At 43.9% G+C, this 22,376-nt stretch overlaps 1 protein-coding gene across 1 annotated transcript in view; it reads right to left on the bottom strand.

The window, feature by feature from the left end:
• Positions 1–13,216, bottom strand: part of HKDC1 (hexokinase domain containing 1) — a 45,093-nt gene extending 31,877 nt beyond the window's left edge. The window contains exons 1-4 of the mRNA XM_090278122.1: positions 13,031–13,216; positions 7,786–7,948; positions 3,008–3,156; positions 2,793–2,912 (exon numbers count right to left, since the gene is read on the bottom strand). Coding sequence (XP_090134248.1) covers positions 2,793–2,912; positions 3,008–3,156; positions 7,786–7,948; positions 13,031–13,093 — 495 coding nt within the window. The 5' untranslated portion in view covers positions 13,094–13,216. The remainder of the gene's footprint in view (positions 1–2,792; positions 2,913–3,007; positions 3,157–7,785; positions 7,949–13,030) is intronic.
• Between the last annotated feature and the right edge of the window lie 9,160 nt (positions 13,217–22,376).

Genomic DNA, 22,376 nt, shown 5'->3' with positions numbered 1-22,376 from the left:
AGGGACACTGTGGGACCTGTTGGAAGTAGGATATATGGAGGAGTGGGGAACAAGTGCTTGTGATGTACTGTGATGAAGACAAAAAGCAGTACCTACAACTATATTTTCTAAAACTATATATACAGCACATGATTATTTAATATAGACATGACTAAAAGAAAAACCCAATTCTGGTAGTGGGTTTCTCTGAAGATGAGGATTACAAGTGATCTCTATTGTCTTCCTTAAGCTTTTCAGTTTCTCTCTCCCTTTTCCTCTCCCTCTCTCTCTGTTTTCCTTATCTTGAATAAATGTCACCATTTTATCACTAGAAACACACACACAGAAATTTCTCTTCGGCTAAGACTCTTCTGGTCTCTCATTAAAAAAAAAAAAAAAAAAAAGACAAAATAAACAAAGAGACATCCTGTTTTAATTTTCATGCCCTTATCTTCTTTAATCATTTTTTAGTTTCACAAAGAACACCCCTTGGCCACACCTCTTCATGAAGGCTTCCCCTTCCCTCCTCCTTCTGCACTTACTTGGCAGATCAGACCACCTTCTCCAAGAGCCTGTACTTTAGTGTCACAGAATCTACACCCACTGCACAACGAGGGACAAATAGCTACGCCCACGCTCAGTTATTATTATTAATTCATTTCCTATGTGTAAAGCTTTTCTACCTAACTTTTGACTTTACTGAAAGGCAGTCTGGGAGGCAATTTTATAAAATACAAGTAATTCAACTAGACATTGATGAATAAAAGCATTTCTCACTTCCTCGATATAATCAAGCACTCTTCCCTAGTTTAAATGTTACTTGAAAATCCTTATTGGAATATGACACAAAATGGGTCAAAATGCTTTCAGGCACCTGCTGGCATTTTAAACAAAATTCTACAGCTGTGTCTTTCTGAAAAGGCAATTTGATCAGGAGTTTGTGAACTTGGGTTGAGTCGCTTTTGGTTCTGTGGCCTTGAGCAAGTCTTTAACCTTTCTGAGCTACAGTCTTCCTCAAATATAAAATGAAAATAATTATATCTTCATGATTGTTTTGGAATTTTAGTGAGATAATACACAAAGAGTTCAGCATAGTACAAGATACTGTGTTAAAATCTGAGGAGGAGGAGGAGGAAGAGGAGGAGGAGGATATGCGGTGGGCATTTGATATAGATAAATGTCAAAATCCTGGATGGACAAACCATACATTCACCCTTAATTATTAAGAAAATATACAAGTTGTTTCTCAAATCAACTCCCACAGAGCTTCCTTCTCTCTAGGATCTCTGTTCCTGAGCTCAAATAAGAGGTGTTGCACTATTTGGTGAATCCAGCCTCCCGGCTCAATCCGATTCCCGACTCCTCCCTCCACTTCCTCTACTGACTCCAGCCAGGAAAAGAAGACACTTCAGAGCAAAGCTCCACCTGACCTCTTCTCACATTCCCTGAAACCTTCCTCATCATATTCTTTACTAATGTTTTCTTTATAAAATAATGAAAAAATAAACTTCAGTCCATTCCCCGTATAGATAGATGACAGCAAATTCTCATTTAGTGGAATCAAGTAAATGAATGATTACACTTTTCAATTGTCAGATAGTTATCAGGCACCTATGAAATACAAGACATTGTGCTGGAGCCCTGGGGGTGGAGAGGAAGAACAATACAAAACAGCGCCTGCCCTCCCCAAGCATCTGTTGAACTGGAGACAAGGTATTAAAGCTGGAAGAGACAAGTCACACAGGGGCTATCATCCTCATCCTGCAGCGACCATTGATGCACCAGGCACAGTGTTGGGCGTTGCGGGTGTTTTGTCTAAGCTTTACCTTGGCCCAGGAAGTAAATATTATTAACCAAGTTTTACAGATGAGAAAACAAGGGGCTCAAGAAGTTAAGTAACTTCCCAGGAGACACAACTTTGCTGAACAATGATTCAAAGCCAGTTCTGTGGGAGGTGGAAACCCATTTCCTTTCCACTATCTGATACCCATAAGTCAGCAGTATTAAACACATCCCAAGGCGGTCCATGCTGTCAAGGTGACCCATGAAATGACTGTCAGCTGGGTGTTCTGATCATGAGTCCCCATCCCAGATAGGCATGACCTGGGAAGACTTGCCTCTTGACCATAACACCCTGGCCTCAGAAAGCTTATTTTCCTTTTATATGGACCCTTAGTTATTTTCACAGATTTGCATAAAATTGGGTTTGACATCTCCTGTTTACAAATTGAAAATCTGAGACCCAAGGGGTGAATCCCTAAGCCCTCGGCTGACCAGTGGTGCAGCTGAGACTGTACATCCCAGGTGCGGTGTGTGTTCAACAACATTGTCACTCCAATGACCCTACCTCAATCCTCTGCCTAAGGGCTCACCATAGGGGTGAGATTCCCTAAGCCTTCCCACTCTTGTTCTAATCAGTTGTCCCAAGACCGGCATCATCCTGATCACATGGAAATGTGTTAGAGATGCAAATCTGAGGCCTGCTGATCAAGAAACCCTGCTGGAGCCCAGCAATCCTTGTCTAACGAGCCCTCCAGAAGATTCTGGTGCCACCCAGGTCTGAGAACCACTGAGCGAAGGGGTGAGAACCATGTCATTCCCCTGAGCTCTGCCCACGTGGAGCGTGAGATCCAGGCAGCCACATTAACTAGCTCTCTGCCTCATGTTTCCACGTCATCATCGTTTACAGGAAGGAAAAAAAAAAAGCAAGGCAAGTCCTGCTGATCTCTCCTGTTACGACCTGACTCCCACACCTTCTCCATCCTGCCCAAACTCCAAGTCTGCACAGCTTCCTCCCTCCCCAGCACCCTTACCTCTTCCAGTTTAGTCTGTGTGCAAGGGAAAGAAAAGGTTAGGCCGAGGGGCAATTTCTTATGCTTCAGCCCTTTGGTCTTCATGAAATCTGCCAGACAGTCAGCTATGTATTCAAATAGCTGCAGAGAAGAGAAAACACAGTATACTGACACATGGCCGCTCATAAATGAGACACTAAAGCCTTCCCTCTATGTCAGAGCCCCTGCCCTGGTACCTCGGAGCTGTTCCCTCGGATAATTTCATTGGGTGTTGGGTAGAACTGACTCTCCATCTGGACGTTTTGTTTCCCCTCTTCAGAGACTTGCACCTTTGAGACTCGAAATTTAGACCCTCCAAGATCCAGGGAAAGAAACTCTCCATTTTCTATTTAGAAAGCAAACAAAAAAAAGTTATCGTTTATTGAGGGTCTGCTATATGGCAAGATCTACATTAGAAGTCCAGACATGTAAGAAATGTCATTAAGTCTCACGACCACCGCATAGAGCTAGGTATCATTATGCATACTTACTGAAACTCCAGAAACTCCAGAGGGGCAGCCATTGATCTGAGCCCTCCCAGTAAGGGGCAGAACTGGAGTGTGACTCATATCTCTCATGGCCCTGCCCACTGAGCCATGCTGTAGGGAATAAACGAGTTCCTACGGAGAAGGCAAATGCCAACTTGATCTAAGAGATGTGCCTTGAGGGTGGGGCCTAGTCTAGCATTAGTAGGCCACACCTGAGAAGAGAGCTGCTACTCAAGGTATGAGGGGTGCAGATATGTCATGGAGGAAAAGGAGAGGGACGTGCAGGGAGGGGAAACCAGCCCCATACAAGCCTCTGTCTCACAGATAGAGGGGAAATGCTCCACCATGGAGGGGAGCTGGGGGCTGGAGGTGGGGCCCAAATGATGGCCCTTAAAGGGTCAAGGATGCTCAATATTTATGGCCAGAGTCACTTCAAAATGAAAAAATGTAGCACCACCCAGCCAAGCCCAAGACAGGTGCTATTAATAAAAAGAGGAAATGATACACGTGTTGAGGCCAGGCAGCCCACCCTAATGATCTCAGCTCAGGATCCGACAGCATTCCTTCCCAGGACCCCTGCTACAGTGTCAGCCACAGATATGGGACAAGAACTCAGGTGTGCATACCCTTGAACCAGCAAGCCTTTCTAGAGAATTGTCTGTGCCTGAAAAGTGACTACTGGTACCGGCATGTGTCATGTATATGCCCAGGCACAAAGAAGTGAAACACCATGCCCACAAATCCAGCCACCCAAGGGACTCCAGACACAGACATGTGGATCTAAGGGGCCAGCTTGCCATTCAGATTCTCTTCTTGTGAAATGAAACACACAGGGAAATTGCTGGTAGGTGGTAAAAACTGAAATGGAAGCTTCCTGAAAACTGGAGGTCACCTGGGATGGAGGTGGAAACCATGGCAGAAAATTCTTGAGTCCTAGTTTCCTAGAGGCCTGAGGGGACCACAGTCCCTACTCAGAGTCCCACAAGATTCTGTGTGTCTTCCTTCTCTGTTATGTGTCCTCGTACAACATTCCTTCTTTCCTGACCTGGCTCAAGTAGGTTCCTCTGTTCCTGGAGATCGAGGAGCTAGAGGCAGGCCCTGGGGGTGCTCTTAAAACTTTGTTGTGCGTGTGAATCTCCCAAGAATTGTGTTAACACACAGATTGTGATTTAGTGGAGGTGGTGTTTGAGATTTTGCACTTCAGCACGAACTCCCAGGCGCTGCAGCTGCTGGTCAATGGACTGTGATGGAGTAGCAAAGGTTGTGAGTCCTCATTTATAGACCCAACCAGCTGGATCTTTCGTTTTTGTGGAGACACCTGGAAAACTAGATTCTTATCTCCCCAGATCATCCCCAAAAGAAGCCTGATAGAGCCATTTATTATTGAGGGAGGGAATCCAAGAAGCTGAGCAAATCTGATTAGCACTCATCATGTACCAAGCAAGAGGTGCTTTTATAGACATTATCTTGTTGCATGAGAAGTAGGGTAGATTACACAATCCATGTAACAAATCTACTGCGCATGACTCTGCCAAGTAACATACCAGGTGCAAAGACGAAAGACTGTGGGCTCCAGCATGAGAAATACAGACAAGTCAGCAGGTCAGTTCCGACCAGCAGGGCAAGTGCTCTGCTGGTGGGAAGCCCAGGGAGCGGCACTAAATGAGAGGAGCGGACAGCCCAGAGAGGGGCAGTACCGAGCCTAGCCCAGTGCTGAAGGAGGAGAGGCCAGCCAGACAGGAGCCAAGGTCCCAGGGGAAGGAAACTGAGTGAAGGAATGAGCTCACACTGGGGGGAGTGGGGACATGACTGTGCTTTTGAGGAAGGAGGGAAGCGTGACAGAAATGATGCTGGCAGGATTTAGAGAAGCCGCCCCACTCCCAAGGAGCTGGGGCTTTCCCCAGAAGATGAGGGTGACCCACAGAAAGATCTGAAGCAAGGGGGTGGCCAAGATTTGTCTCTGATTTTGGGAAAACACCTCTGGCATCAAGCAGGATAGACCGAAGGATTTTAATAAAAGAGGGGGTTCCTGTGCTGCCACCCAGACTGGAAACGATGCGTGAGACCTACTATAGCGTTGGCAGGGACACACTCATCCTCTGGCCACCGGTGCCATTATCACTACGCAGTCACCTCACTCCACTAGTGGCTCCAGATGCTACTTCATGGAAACCACATGGCATGATCTCCTGTGCAACTCTGACCCCAGAGAAAAGACTCGTGGACCCTGGGGGAGGGAGGACCTGCCCAGAAGTGGGGCCCTCAAGGTCTTTACAGTCATTATTAAGGCTATGACTTCCCATCATAAGGATGTAATGTATAGAATGGTGACTATAGTTAATAATACTCTACTGCATATTTGAAAGTTGCTAAGAGGGTAGATCTCAAATGTTCTCATCACAAGAAAAATAAAATTTGTAACTGTGTGGTGATGGATATGAACTGGAGGTGCTATGGCGATCATTTTGCAATACATAAAAATATTGAGTACAGTAATCCCTCTCTATATCGCAGTTCACTTAGCACGGCCTCACTGTATTCCAGGATTTTAAAAATATTATATTTATTTATCTCAGATTTTTCGCTATATCGCGGGATTTTGCGGTACTGTATACATATGTTGTTAAAGTTATGTAGGTTTAAGAGTGTAGAATATGTTTAAGAACATAAGTAGTGTTTATAAAAGTGTGGAAAAGGTTTATAAGGGAGTGGGAAAGGTTAATAAGGGACTGGGAACGGTTTATAAGTGCGTGGGAAGGGTTTATAAAGCCTTAAAATATATATAAATACTAAAATAAATGTAAGGTTCCTACTTCGTGGATTTTCACCTATCGTGGGGGGGCGGGGGTCTAGAACGTAATACCCGCAATAAGTGAGGGAATACTGTAATTGTGTTCTACAACTGAAATGATATTATATGTTAATTATAGCTCAAATAAAAAATAAAGAATAACTTTTTAAAGTAACCTCCCAAGAGGGTGAGATCTTCTTGACAATCCACCTACTGTGGATGCTCCTGTGACCTTCCAGGCTACAGTGACACCTGGGATTTCCTCCCCCTATGGCTTGTGCCTCTGCTCCTTCCCCATTCCCACGGGCAGCCTCCCCCAAAGGCACACAACGTGTATATCCTGGAGATTCAGAATCTCCAGGGGAACAAGCCTGGGAAGCCACATGTTTAGGAATGCCCCCAGGTGAGTCTTATGTTCAGACAAGTATGGGACTCCTGTTCCAGTACAGACCCTGGGGCTTACCCCTCAAGGTTCACCCTCCAGGAAGCCCAGGGGCCTGCCTGGGGGAAGAGGCTCAGGAGAGAGGCAGCTTGGGCCAGGCCTACAGAATCCCAATCACCTCCCCAGGCAGGTGATGGGCACTTCTCTCATGACTGGTAAAGGAGAAGGCACAACTGGGAGGTCACAAGGCTCGGGCAGGTTGTTACCTCCTTTCAGATAGGCTCAGATGAAAGGAGCGAAAAGTACAGAGTGGGTGAACTCAGGGGGGTTTCTCTGGAAACTGTATACAGTTCTAAAATGGAGGCTCCGAGGGATTAGCTGAGCTGTTTGTTGGTGAGTAATCATGAAATTACACCACCAGCTCTCAAGAGTACTGTGGACTTGGGACATTTGGGAGATCTTAAAACAATCTTGCCACATAACCTCACCTGATCCGTGGCCCTGCAAGCTGGTAGGACAAACTGGCCACAGCCCTTTTACAGATGAGGACAGGGCTGCCATGGCCCTGGGACTTACCAAGGCCTCTGCGCTCAGGGACCCCACTGCAACAGGTTCACCGTAACAGTTATTTAAGATTTATTGTGTGATGAGAGGAGACAGGGAAGAAAGCGGGTGGCGTCTCCTAGCCAGAGGAGGAGGGAGCTTCTTACGCTTGTTCAGGTTTACTTCCAAACCTGCCCTGCATCAGCCAGGGCCAGGAAGGCACATCCGGCCTGGCCACCTCCAGACCATCCAAGGCCATTTTCTGAAGCCTCTGCGGACACATCTCTGCAGGAGGAGCCACAGCACAGGAAACCAGGAGGACTTTGCCCTGGTGCCTCCCCACACACACCCCATGACTCAGGGGCTTCCTCCAAATTGCTGGATGACCCGTCAAGGGGCACAGTTCCCTCAGCATTCACGGAGCAGTGGCAGGAACCAGGCAAGACCTCAAGCAGGGCTGTCTCTCTCCAAAGCTTATGTTCCCCCAGGGTGGTACTGCTCCCTTCGCAGCCACCCACCAGCAAGGGAACAGGTCTCTCTCATCGCAGTTCCCAGGGAACTCTCCAATGGCGGAGCCAGCCACTGTGACCCAGGCATTGTCCCAAAGGGGCCCAGAACGCAGCTAATCTAGTCAAAGGCCCCCCAAGGCCCCCCAATCTTCAATCTTGTTCCTTCAAGAGCCCGAGAAGCCCTGCTGGAGCTCGACTGGAGCACTGAGACCCTGGCGCTGGGGAAACCCCTTGGCTGGGGAAGCCCCTCAGCCCCACTCACCTGAGCCATCTGGAATGGCCCTGACAAAGGTGGGCAGCATCTTCACTGAGGCTGTGGGGTTGGTGTCCTTCCCCAGGCCCTTCTGCATTTCAGTCTGGAACCGAATCATGATGTCCAAAAGGGTCTCATCGGAGAGCCGCATGTGATACAGGAACCTGTCCACCTGGAAAGACACCAGGGTGACCAGGGTGGCCTGCTGTCAATTCCCACTCCCGTGATGAAGCTGCATGGGGACAGGTTCCTTGCAAGGTCCCTCATCAAGCTGGGGACAAGGCGGGGAGTTGGAAAAACAGAATGGAATGAAAGGCTGGGGGAGGTGAGATTTATTCCTCCAAAGGGCAAGATTTGAGGAAGAAATGACTCCCCCATTTTTCTGATGGGACAGTGAGGGGCAAAAACTAAGAAAGATTCGGGGTTTTAAGTCCCAGTTCAGAGCCCTCACCACTGTCCCATTGCCTCTCCCCTGGAAAAGTCTAGCTACAGCTAGAACCTTGAAATCCTAAACATGGACACTTCCTTTTATCCAATGATGACGGTATGTAGCCAAACGTATCTCCCTTTGTTTCTGGGCTGCTAGGAAGCTCAGAGCTAAATTCAGTTTCCAACCTCAATCTCTGAAATCTAGGCTTTTACATCTCTGTGTTGTTTTTAACTGAAGTTATTCTAATTAAGATGAAGTTTAACTCCTAAAGCCAGCCCCAACTGCCATGGGAAATGAATGGATGCCATTCAAGTAACCAGGAAATTGGGTCACAGGAACCCTCAGTGTATGGAAGTTATAAAAATCACTATGGCTGTCCTCAGTCCACTTAAAGGTAATAATGTCACATCAAGAATGGCAGGCCAGGTTCCTACCCCAAGCTAATCATTTGGTGGGAGCAACGTGGGACAGGTTACTGACCAGGGCAGGAAGAGGGCCAGTGGCATAGGTGCCCTGTATTGCCACCCTTACCTTGTGTACTGAGTGACCTGTCTACATATCCAGGTCACAAGACGTGAGCCTCGCTTGTTTCTGGACGAATTGCTCTCCCACACTTCTGTCTAAGGCTAAGAATATGCACTGCCATCTGCAAGTGCTTCTGTGTATGCCACCTCACCTCATCTCCATGGTACCCTTTGAGGCAGCCAGGTAAGGCAAAATGACTGCCGCTGAGAGCTGAGGACAGCTGAGGACCCCAAGGTTCAGGCCACTGAGCAGCGTTCGGACAGCTATCTCTAAGTGGCAGCGCTGGGACTACAATGCGGTGTCCATAAGCCTCACCACGCAGCCTGGTTTTGCTTCACAATGTTGTGCAGGAGCCACAAGCCCAACAGACAAATTATTACAGCAAAAGTGCAGGAGCCACGTGACCTTCCTTAGAGGACAGGTGCCCAACCATCAGCCAGGCCTAGAGAGCAGGAATCCCAGCTAAGTCGGAGCTGATGCAGAGACCCAAGCCAGTGAAAGAGTCCATGGTTCCAGGAACTTGGGGGCCAAAGAGAGGCCAGAAAACCATCAGGGGGTCATTAACACAGCAGAACAATTGGGCTTTCAGCATATTTGAGAAGATAGGCTGGAACCAGGTCATGCTTCATTAAGGGCTTCCGTTCACCCTGAGTCTATTTATGACTAATTGGTTGGCACTGCCACGGTCACGAACAAAACCAATGGAAGGGACGTGACCCAAGAAATTGGGGCTTGGGAAGGGTGAGCTGTGCTACACAAGAACGAAGATTGTTCCCTTTATCACCCAAGGCCCCTCAGAACGTGCCCCTAAACCTATTGCTCATTTTTGCTCAGCCCCAGAGAGCGTCCCTGGGCACCACATAACGCCATCCCTTCTGTGTACAGTGGTTTTGAGGTCCTGTTGGGGTCATTTGCAAGGTGCAGTTTAACAGCTATTCAGGACTTTGGGATACTGCTCCTGCTATTTCAATAATTCAGGTTAGAACAGAAAAAATGTCCACTTAGAAAGTTTCTTATTTATTCTTTGTATCTTCCACAGCACCTGGTACAGTAGCTAGAAGGGAAGAATGAAACATAGACTAGGGGGAGAACCCTGTATTTTAAACCCATATAGGTGGCTTTGGGGCCTGTGTAACCAGGCACACATGTCATAGTCACCAAGGGACGGTGCTTGAGTTGCAGAAACCAAGTCCACGTTTGGAGCGACTCACAAACCATACGTGGGATATCTTGTAAACAAAAGAGCCAGCAAGCAGCTTGCTTAACGTAGGAAGAGCACATTTTAAAATGTAAGCTCAGAGCTTACAGAATTACAGATGTGGGAGCCGCAAGGGACTTCAGTGCTCGCTTAATCCAAAGGTCCTGTATTATGAATCAAGTCATAAAAAGGTTCAACTCTTTGACCTAGTGATTTCACTTTCGGAAACCCATTCTTAGGAAATAAACCCAAAGATGGCAAACGTTAAACGTTAAATACATACCAACATTTATTATAGCCATTTTTAGCTGTTAAGAAAAAATGTTTTTGAAAGTAGCCAGTGCAAAAGAAGGGGAAAGTTACGTTATAGCATATCCAACTTGATGGAATATTAGGAAGATATTAAAATAATTATAAAGAAATGGAGAAATGTACACCAGTGGTTACAATATAACAAGTGAAGGACACAAGTTCAGGCGTGTATGTACAATGTAACTAAAAACAGTGAGAAAAGACAAGGGCTTCCACAAGGCAAATATGACTGTGAAAGGGGTGGGTTTAAAGGCAACATTTCTGCTTTTCATAATGTTGACTTTCTAAACTATAAAAAGGACACTTTGAAAATCTAACCAATCCTTCTCTTATGAGTGAGCAATCTACAGGTCAATGACCAGTTCCAGCCCAGTGTTATCAATGGGTCAAATACTATCAATATATTGAACTGGAAGGGAAGTTATCAAAGTAGCTTCTTTCTTCCCTCCCTCTCTTCCTTTTTTCTTTCAGAGGGTAGGCCTGGGACTTGCCCGCAGCCCACTGCTGCCGGTGACCACTCCTGGAGCCCCTCCCGGGTTCCGGCACCAAGCTGTCAGGGCAGCCTTGCTCTGGGAAATCACCAACAGAACACTGTGGGATCAGGCGATGGGTTTATTGAGGGAAGAGGGGGAAGGGAGTAGAGGAGAGAGGCAACCCCAGACCGACTCGAGGGCCCATATGAGCAAGGGGAAAGGGGAGCAAGGAACTGGGGAACAGGGAATGGGGAACAGGGAACTCCTGGTCCTGCTCGTGGGCCCGTGGGAGTCCCACCCGCTCTTTTGCAGGTGCCTTTATTGTACTTGTCAACCACACATTTCAGTGAGGGTGAGTTTGCTTATCAACATACTCAGTAGGTCATTTGCTTCTCATAGCTCCCTCTCCCAGCCCCCCAGGTTAGTTAACATATCCTCTGGAAAGGGCTAGGTCCATTAACATATCCAAAGTCCAGGTGCACATTCTAGCGGCCTCCATGTTCTGACACTATCCTTCCCTCCTTTATGTTATATTTTGGTTTTTTATTTAATGTTGGTATAAGGAGTTTTTAAAAACTTGTACCAGAGTCTGAACAGTAACCCTAGCAGGCAAGTCCGGCTCATGGCCTTGGCAATTCTAGAGGCAGGAAGCACAGGAACTAAGGCGGGGGCTGGCCCAGGAGAGGAAGCACCTGTGCCTTTTGACCAGGTGTGTTTTCACCACCTGGAGGAGTGAATAAGCCAGTGTCCTCAGATCCTGTGACTCATACACCAGCCTCCCATACCACTCCGGATACCTGCTGAATCCCTTGCTTAAGGTGGCTACGAAGTGCTCCCGACTATCCCTACTCAGCTCACGTTCACAAGCTTTCCTGCCTCCTACAGGGGAGAAGGGTCAAGGCCAGACTTTGACAGTGGCTGACCTGCCACCAGAGGAACCTGAAACCGATCCATGAAGGCTGTGGACAAACGTATCTGCCTGATTCTAGGATGTAACAAAAGATTAACCAGCACAAAGAGGCCCAAGGGAAGGAATTGATTTGCAGAACCACAAGTGTCAAGGTTCCAAAGACTCCCCCTGGGGAGCTGGAGAGACTGCATGTAGGTTCCATCTTTACTAAGCAATTAACTACAGAAAGTGAATTTTAAGCAGTGCTGTATAGCACATTTCCACCTCCTTAAGAAGCTAGTAAAGGACTTCATGAATCTAATCAACAAATGAAAATTAAGACAGGTTAAATCTGATGGATTTATAATACTTTAAGATTTGCTATAACCTCCAACCAACTCTCTAAATGAATAGATTTTAGTGAGAGTTTACCCCACCAAACACTTGAGAGCTGTGAGAGACCTTGCTTCCTCTCAGTTCAAAAAGCACAGAGGCATCATGACCCAATGGAAAGAATTCAGGAGCAGGAGGCAGCAACTTTGCTTTAATCCCCCAGCACCACCTTAAATACCTGGGTGACCTTGGCTAAGTCCACCTGCTGGGAGGACTTCCTGCAGCTGGTGTGGCTAGAGTGGCAGGCTGAGTTCATTCCAGCTGATGGCCCCTGGTTGAGCCTTGGCAACTTTGACCCAGCCACCTTGGAATGAATTTTGCAGGCAGGTTTCTTGGACAAAGTGGCAAAATGATGCCCACCATTAATAGCATACCACTGGCAAATAGCACATACAAATAAGTATTTCCATTATTGTACATTAAAACGCACATCCCTCTTGGTGCCATATTTATATTCTTTCAAGTGCAAGAAAAATCACGTAAGTTACAAGTTCTCAACATTTTTTTCAGAATGACTCTCCTTTCCTTTTACCCTTTCCCCTCAAATATTCCTTATATCAAACAATCTAACAGGTTTCTAAAGACTTTCTCCTCATCCCCTTCCCATCTGTTATCTGCCAGAAGTTCTGAGTGAAATCAAGGCTCAGGACAATATGTAACATCCAGCCTTTGGGAGATTTACTTCCTCTTCCCTCCTCTATGAGTTTTTTACTTGTCCTGTGCTGCCCTGGGTTTTCTTTCTTTTTTTTTTTTTCTTAATTCATTGATTTTTAGAGAAAGAAAGGGGGCTGGCGGGGGGAGAAAAACATCAATTTATTGTTCCACTTACTTATGCATTTATTGGTTGCTTCTTGGGAGTGCCCTGACCAGGATCAAATAGTAAAACCTGGCGCACTGGGACGACGTTCTAACCAATTTAACTATCCGGCCAGGGCACCTGTGTGTTTTCTAATAAGCTCTCTTAAATCCTTGTGGATGTAGGCGTTTGTCAATGAAAAATGAACCAGACATCTCTCAGCTTCCTGAGTCCTTACCTTCTTGATCTGATCCTCCTTCAGCTTGGTGAAGTAAAATGCCATCAAGTGTACCGCAAACATTTTTCCCAAGTTTGGTATCTCCTGAGAGAGTCAGAGGTATCTGTGCAGTGTTTATTCCCGTCCCCAGAGTACTGCGCACTTCCAAGTCAGGCTAGAGGCCCCTGGGGAACTAGGTGCTACAGATTAAATACTTCCAGGCTGCTTAGTTCAATGATTAAACTTCGACCCCTCTCACTGGTCCCTCCCTCCAGCACATTTGATTGTCTAATAGGAGGCTTGGGATGGCAGCTGAAGGCTGGTGAAGGGAGGGAGGCAGGGGATGGAGTGCTTGACTCTTTGAGACTGGTGTCTCAAAATCTCGTTGCTAAGCAACACTCTCAAGCCAGTGCTCCACCAAGCCCACCCAGCCATGGAAAATCTGCGAAGTTGGGTGTTCAACAATACCAACTTTCAGCCAGCTAAGCTGCCCTGTAAATGTCCACTCTCAGGCTTTTCTCTTGAGTCCTTTTCTCTCAACCCAACAGTGTAACTAAATGACTCCCTGCTCCTCTGTAGCACTATCTTAATTAAGACTAAGGGTTGCCTCCCCTGGTCAGGCAGAGTTCAAGAATGCTGGAACAAATTCCTCCATTTGTGATAGATCAGATCTCTTAGCTAACAGTCCATGGTAATGGAAAATAATCAGTTAATAAGGTTTATCTATTCACAATGGTAAGCCAGAAAATCTTAATTTCAAAGGTAGGGACCCAGAAAAAATATGCAGGAGAAAGAATGAACTGAAGTCACCAGTATTCACTGGGAAGGTGCTGCTGGAGAAAAATTGAAGTTACTGGTGGGAAATGTCTCATGCCACTGAGTTATTTGTTGTTCTCACCTAGTTTTCGCACTCATCAAACTCGATGAGAGGAAGACCCAGAAAGTGGCGAAGTGTGGGTATAACAGGCCTTGCACTCTTCCCACAGTCACCGGTCAGCGGACAAAATCAGTAACAATAACAAGAGTGTTGGCAGCTTACATGGATGGAGAACTTCCTAGTCCCATTTTTAGATAAGAAAACTGTGGCCCATAAAGGTTAAGTGACTTACTTAGAGTCACAGAGCTTATAAATGGTGTAGTGAGGACTCAAACCCAGGAGTTCTATACCAGGGCTCAGCTCTTAAAACTATACATAGTATTGTCTCTATTCTTTCTCTTGGCAGTAAATGCTCAACTGATAACTGTTAGCAGCAGCAGCATTCTGCTGGGTTATTATCAAGAATTCCAGCTACTCAGAAAACCAAGTACAGACGTATCACTTCAACAGGCTCTTCCTGGTGGGAGGAAAAGGCAAATGAAGGAATTCTTGACCATACTGCCCAGATACTAATAAAATGCTTCCTAAAATGAGCAATTGACCGGATGTTAATGAAGATCAGCTGGGCACCTCATCCTCGCTCCTACACCACAATTCCTCTTCAAAAGAAGGAAAGAAACATGTTTTCCTGGTCAGTTTAGCAGCCTTGATTGTTTGCTTTCTACTCCATAATCTCATTAATCAAAATAATTACAACCAATTGCCTGGTAAGAGACCCTTCAACAGCTGTCTCTCAAAAGCCCCTGATTCTCCCACCAGTGCTCTTTACCCACCCATGATGTGGATGAGCCATTGGAAGTATAGCTTAAGCCTGCAGTGCTTGTAAAACTACTCCAGATACTTTTCTATACTGATATCTGAGACATAAGTATTAGACAGTGTCTCCCAGATTGAGGAACCCAATCCTTTTCAGTCTGTTTACCCCTCAGACTATGGACTCTCTTTACCTTGTCTATTATAACAGCAAACAGAGGTCAACCTTCAGTTGTTGTAACTATCCAGTTCCCAAATATGTGGAAACTATTGGTATTCTAAAATAGGCGCCCCATGCTTGAGTCTGCACAGGCTGAGAAAAACATGACTGGAGCAGGTCACCTGCCCACAAATGATAATGGCACTTGCCTTAATTCTTCCACTTCAAAGGCATTCTGTGGAGCCGTATGGCACCAACTTGTTGGTTTATTCAACACAGGGATAGCAGGTTACTACGGCCAGTGGACAAAAGGAAACCAGGTCATAGCCAAAGGTCTCTGCAACCTCACAGTCGCTTGTGTGCCAGACAGGCAGCCTTTGGAATCTTAATGAGGCAAACACCATTAGAGGATTTCCATCCGGTACATCATTCCACTTGTTTTTCAAAGCAGATCAGCATCTACAGTCTGAGGTAGCCTGCTAAGTCAGGAAGTTTGTGATGATAAAGATCACACACATTTGGAGTCACCTAGCTCAGCCACCTCACTTCACAAAGCAAAGACAAAAATAATTGCTTTTTTTTTTTTTTTTTTTTTACCATTTCTTGTCTGATTATTTCAGTCCAGCTCTTGGTTATTTTTCACCCGTTTCAAAGCTCTGTGTAGTTGTTCAAGGATAACAGGGTGTAAGCATATCTGGGATTTTGCTTTAGAAGACCTATTTGATGGTTGGCACTGCCAAGTGACATTTTAGTTAAAAGTGTATTACCCACCTGCCCCAACTCTTCACGTAGGAAAGGAAATGCTCTCACCTCTATACACATCTGTGTCCACACAGCTCTCCCCCTGGCAAGGCCTGAAAAAAACACAGTACTTGCTTTCCTTTAAGCACCGAGCAGAGAGAGGACTAGAAGTCCAACACCATTTACCTATTTATTTAGTAAACACTGTGTAATGTTTACTAGGTGTTCTACAATATCAATTCCCATAGTAACTATCATTCTCTCCATTTTAAGAATGGAGAAACGAAGGCACAGAGCCCGGCTGGTGCATGGTGGAACAGGTATTTATATGTGGGTAGGATAGCTCCAGAGTCCACACTTAATCACTGTGCTGCACTGGCTCTCACTAACCTGGAAGCAAAGCACAGGGGAGAGATGACACCTAAGCTGGAACACCCAGCCCAAAGTTGGCAGCACAGTGGCAAGTGAACAGGCCCTGGGTTTCGATTTTGGCTCTGCCCTCACTGAAGATGAAGGGTACAAGTTCATATCTGTAAAGGGTTCGTAGCTACCTCAGTGGTCACTAAGAAAGTAACAAATGAGGTCACATAAAGGAAAGTATGTGGTCCACCGTGGGCACACTAAAAGCTCCTCTTAAAGTCTTCACCTGGCTAGGGGCCCCATATTAAAACTGCTATTTCAACTCATCCCATTTGGTCCCTTAGGATAAGAAAATGCATGCTGCCTTTCCAGTGTGTTCAGTAAAACATAGCCATAAGCCATTAGAAGGTACCAGTTCCATTTACTGGAATTATAGGATAAGTTAGGAAGTTTAAAATATTCTATTCCTGTTACTAAAGAAAATAGAGCTTGAATTCTGTCCTATATTCTTCTTAATGATAAGTCAAAGTTAAGTTGTCCATAATATCAATCAGCCTGACCTGCTGGTATTCCACTTGCTGCAGAAGGATGAGAAAGACAGTGGCAGAAAGCAAACTGCCATAAAAGAAAGTCAATGCAGAAACTTCCAAATCCTGCCAGGAGTGACAATTACTATGGTGTCTCCATGGGAGCAACTACAAATGAAGCAGAAACGTCAACCTAAGCAAATTTCAAAAGAATGCTACTGATCATTTTTTATAGGTTTATTCCTGACCCAAGACAGGGAATGCTCATGAGGAAATAAATTGCACATAATTATTTTCCTTATCTCAACTATATTGCACCTTAAGAGCTGTATTGGCAAAATGCATATCAAGGAAAGACAAGTCATACAAGGAAATGTGACTTTAAAATTTTTTCAGAATAATTACAATTGCACAAAACAGCAAGCTTCTAAAAGCATATGAGAATTCTGGTTAAAGGTGGCATAAACCCACTAATACAAAGAGAAATTAAATAGTGAAAGATAAGAGATCTTAACGTAATTTTGGAAGACAGAAAGCTAGCAGAGAAGTAATGGCTTAGCAGAGGAAACACTGAAACCCAAGTCCCTGCAGAGTGATTCTGCTGAGAAATGAGCAATGATATTTCTAACTCTAGGAGGCTCGGGAATTGGAGGCCCAGATACCACTAAAAAAAGGAAGGCAACGCATACAGCCCAGGGGTGCCCCTCAACCTAGAGCAATGATTGACTACCAACCCGCCACCCCCTCTATACACAGAAAGGAGACTGTGTATTTATTCTCTGGAGAGACTGAACCCAACAGCCGCTGGACTTGGGACCATTAGGCCCCATGGGAAGTGGGAGTGAGGTGCAAGCCTGAGAACAGGGCCATGGAGTGAAAACTTCAAGCTGAACACGGAGAGCCCAAACCACTTTTTTCTGTCTGGTGTCTACCAGCAGACAGCCATCTGTATACATCCCTTCCCTTCTGGACTGAGAGGAGTTAGGGGGTCCATTTTTCCTCTGGAAAAACTAAATAGCCTCAGAGGAAATTTTAAACACCAGATATTGAAAAGCCAAAATTACAGAAACTGTAAACAGGTCAGTGGTTGCCAGGGGTTTGGGAGGAGGAAGGAAGGGAGGTTGACTATGTGAAGCACAGGGGAGTTTTAGGGCAATGAAACTATTCTGTATGATGTTCTAACAGTGAATACATGGCACAAGACATTTGTCAAAACCCACAGAACTTTCGAGCACAAAGAATAAACTTTAATGTATATGAATTTAAAAAATTATTTAGGAGATCAGAGATGTAATAGAGACGAACAAGAGAACCTAACTATATTATAAATGTATGAAATAGCCTCACTGAAGAGAACGGGAAGATGCTGACCTAATAACCTTGGGATGAGTGGGGTCAGCAAGGCTAAAGGCAAAAGGAACTATATGTCGCGCTGCACCCTGGTTGATAAAGCTATTTCCCCCAGGAATAAGGCTTTATGAATCTGCAACCACTATATGTGTATACTGGAATTGAACAAAATTAAGTGAATGGAGGGTACATGGTGGGAGGTAGGTTTTTCACTGTTTGAGTGGGAAGTTATATATAAGCAAGGGCAAAGACTAAAATGATCTATATTACTGGATTAGAGTTGAGAACATCAGTATAAACTCATGTGTAGCTTAATATAAAGACGTATATATATGCATATATTTGTATATATATAAATATTCACATATATTTCCTTGCTGACAGCTGAGAAATCCTAGAGGCAATGACACCCAGAAGCAATAAGCACATCTAGTGCCCAGACATTTGGTTTCTAATATCACTCTTAAAAAACGTGGGGGGGGACTTGGAGAAATGGCTGGGATAAGGTATATATACAAGACGGCCTTGAAGTATCTTGTGGTGCCAGAAAGTAAGAAAATGCTAAAAAAAAAAAAAAAAAAAAAAAAATCTACAGAAACTAATTCGTTTTGAGCAGTTTAAATTCAGCAGCTAATAAGAAATACTATATTAGGGCTGTCTGTTATTAAAATAAGGATGACACACACAAATACATAATAAACTTTGCTATATAACAACACAAGATATGATGGATTAAGCTGATAAGGGAAGAAGAGTATTACTTAGGAAAACAAGCAAGATAAACTAAACAGTTTTAAGATCAAGAGAAGATTTAGAGTTAAAAGAATATGTGAAAATACATGAGTTCTAATATTATTAAAAATTAACTAACAGGAGACGGAATTGATAATTAAGCTAAAAATCATGTATGTGAATTTGTACTGTAAGTAAAATGTCACAGTATATGAACCAGGTGGTAATAAAATTAAATTACTGTGCATAATTTCAGATACCAAGTCATGAGAGGTTTTTATTCCATCATGTCAAGGTAGAGACTCTTCTAATGGCTGAACGCATCTACTTTACCAAGAACTCAGCACTGTCAGCTGTTAGAATACCAACATTCTCACAAAAAGCAACAAAATCCTTACCTTCTTTCTCCCTCAATGCCATACTCCCTTTTCTTCTTCTAAATTCTATGACTCCCTATTTTTACAAAGGTGTTTCTGAATCTCTTCTCCAATGTAGACATTACATCAAATAATAATAATAAAGTCTATGCAACTAAAACTATGATAAAGAAAACAAAAATTTCAATAGGTTGGAAGACAAAGTTACTGAAATTACCTAGAAAGTAGTATAAAAGTCATGAGTATAATTTCTAAATACTGATTTAACAACAAAAAGGAATAATAGCTATATCAAAAGGGAAGTGGAAAAAAGAAGTGACTTAAGAAAGCTAAATTCTCACCTGATGTAAAAGGAAATCAGTAGCCAAAGTCTCAAAATGACGACTCAGGAGATAGTAGGAGATGCATATTACGTATATAGTTGATGAGGTAAATACTAGAAAAAATAAATAATAAGAGCTGAAAGTGCCTGTCTCTGTTTTTTAAAGAGGTGATATTACTTTGACAAAAACCAATTTTTAAAAAATGACTTAGGCATATTTTATTTATGTATATAGAGATAAATTAATGTGCATAAGTGTGGGTTATGGGAGAGTTCTTACTTAAAAGTGAACTTTGTTTTGAGTTTATACTATGCATTACTTTGAATACTTATATGCAGAGAAAATTTTATAGATAGGATGTGATCAACATCCATTCATTTCTCAATTTTAAAAGGATAACAGTGAGTGATAAATATATTAAGAAAATGAAAATGTAGCTGTTAAAAAATAAGGTAATTTATGAATATTTTAAATTACTTAAGGAATTTTTGTAAAAAACGATTTCAACTTGATTACAAGTGCCTGGCAAAAAACGTTTTCTAGCATGGGATAATCAAGTTCACGACACATCAGAGGTGTGTCAAATGGGGGTTCAAAGTAGTCACTAGGTTACAAGCCTTTCCCAAGCTTCCTCAAGCACCAGAGGCTCCCCCACCCCCACCCCCAAGGGCAAGGAGTGGATAAGGAACACATCATACTGAGTCTCTGGATAGACTCTAAGAGCGTAGCCTTAAAGGACCAAATTCAAAATCACCTCCTCTACCAAAATATGCCAGAAGTGGCTTCAGAAAGTCCGTCTTCAAAGGTCGATCCCACTTCAAGAACTTTTTTCTTCTCTGGCATTTTTTTTTCCATGAAGACAACTGTTTATCAACTCTGTGTGGAACTGTCCTGCTACGTGGACAGGTTTTTAGATAACAGTGACAACTCAGAAGCATGTTTATAAATACTGCTATCTCTGTTCAAGTTTATGTATTTTATAGCTTTGAAATAGAAAAGTAAAATAACCTCAATCATTTATCATTTGCTTTTCTTTTAGTAAACCACAACTTTTCATTATATTCTAATAGGCTTGTTTTGAGCTGGACAAAGAATAACTGCACCTTAATTACAGACCCCCAGTTCTGAGCTGTGAGAGATGCTGGTGAGTTGTGACGATCATTTTGTATGTTTGTGATTCACAATAGGCATTTGAAACAAGACCCAATTTCATTTTGTAAATTTATACTTGTCCACGAAAAAAGTATGCAAAACATTACAAGTCATTGGTTATTATTCCTAACCAGTTACTCACTAACTACATTTTATTAAAGTACCCAGCTCTGTAATGAGGAAATTGAGGTCAGCATCTAAGTCTCAGTCCACACCCCAAGCTGAGGGTCAGCTGAATCCACACTAATCCAAAGAGGGCTTCACAACCTGTTAGAATACTGCAAGAAAAAAGAAAAAAGGTTGTTTTAGGAAGGTTGAGAGCACCTAGTGAAACACTCCTGGGACTCAGCTAGCCCAGCCCTCAAAGAATGCGCGACATGTCAAGCTTGTTGCAGAGACGGAAGACCCAGGCTGTTTTCCTAGTGACCACTTTAAGCACTCTGCAGAGCCACTCCAATTATATTTTTCCTTTATTGTTTCATCCGATTTCATCTTTCTTTGGTCTCTTCAGCCAAACCACAGAGGTCCCCCCCTCACAAAGGGAAAGGTGAAAGGTAAACTACTTATCACTATTTATACTCTTTTGCTCCGTGTTCAAGCTGCCATTTCCTTCCAGCATTCCCCGCCTCCATTCCTCTTATCTGAGACTTGACCATCATTTAACTCGGGGAATATTGCAAGGCCCCGCAAATGGAGAAAGTGGGAGAATTAACCCTCTATGTGCCTCATCACTTAAATACAAGGAGACCAAATCCATTATCCTGTTCGTTCATGGGTACTTCCTGAGATCATCTGGACACGAATGGGCTGTCTGCTATGGTGTAGGTCACAGCAGAAGGCAAATTCTAGAAGCCAAAGTTGTCCAATGAAGAATATCTAAAGAAATATGCCCTTGCAGGCATTTCACTACTATTGACCCACAAGCAAGGGAGAAATGCAGCCAGTGCCACCTTTTCTCCTTCTATTTCCACAAAGGCAAAGGTTAGGAGCATCAAGATCGCCATCTCAATTCAATGAAACATCTGAACTCAGAGCTACCCAAGAAGAAGCCAAAGAGATGACTAGCTTGGCAAACTGGCTGTACCTTGACCCAGTTTTAACCAAGTCAGTTTAATCCCTAAAGTCAGCCTGCTTTGCTCAAGAGATTAGTACAGTTCTTGGAATGATCTAAGAGGTCAATTCACAGCCCAGAATGAACCAAACCTTCAGGTTCATTTATAAAAAACTTCCTGTTTACTGGGCACTGTGCTAAATGGCACCTCATCACATTTAACCCCCTGACCAACTTTGAGTATGCATCACTTCACCTTGGGATGCAGAGACCAGTCCCCAGAGAGGACAGGTCACTGAGCTGGTAGTGATGAGAAGCTGAGTTCAGATCTAACTCCAGAGCCTGTGACCGTAAACTCCTTTTAGCTGTACCTCTAACCAGGGCTGATAACTTTGTTGGACAAGTTGAGGCCACTATGCATCATACCGATTTTTGGACATGGGAAGGCCACCCACTCTATAAATAGCCCACCACTACCACTTGTCATTCTCTTCTCCTGTTCTATTTTATCCTAGCAGTTATCTCTGAAGTCACATCCATTCGTTTAACAAAGCCAGATTGTGCTTCTACTGCATTCTAGGCACTAAACATGTAGCAGTGAACTACAGACAACAATCTTCACCCTCACATTGCTGACTTTGTTTAACTTATTCCTATATGTCTCCTTATCAAAATCTCCATATAATATGCCTTGCTTACTGCATACTTCCAGCAACTATACCAGCTTTTGGGTATGTGGGTACAATAGACAGTAATGTTTGTCAAAGAATTCCATCCATGACATCATCAGCAATGGTGTAGAAAATTGGTCAAACAATTCACCGAGCTGATTTTATTCCCGAGCAGTTTCGTAGTGCATTGTCTTAGCGTTATACTACAAATGCCATTATATAAAGCTTTAAATAAAACCTTTAAGACATTCCATATTTTTAAAATGTAGAAACAAACCCAGTTTACTCATCTT

Source organism: Furipterus horrens, unplaced genomic scaffold (assembly GCF_987537825.1).
Source record: "Furipterus horrens unplaced genomic scaffold, mFurHor1.1.pri manual_scaffold_5, whole genome shotgun sequence".
Classification (NCBI taxonomy): Eukaryota; Metazoa; Chordata; class Mammalia; order Chiroptera; family Furipteridae; genus Furipterus; species Furipterus horrens.
The sequence above is the reverse complement of the archived record's forward strand: the minus strand, read 5'-3'. Positions and strand labels throughout refer to the sequence as shown.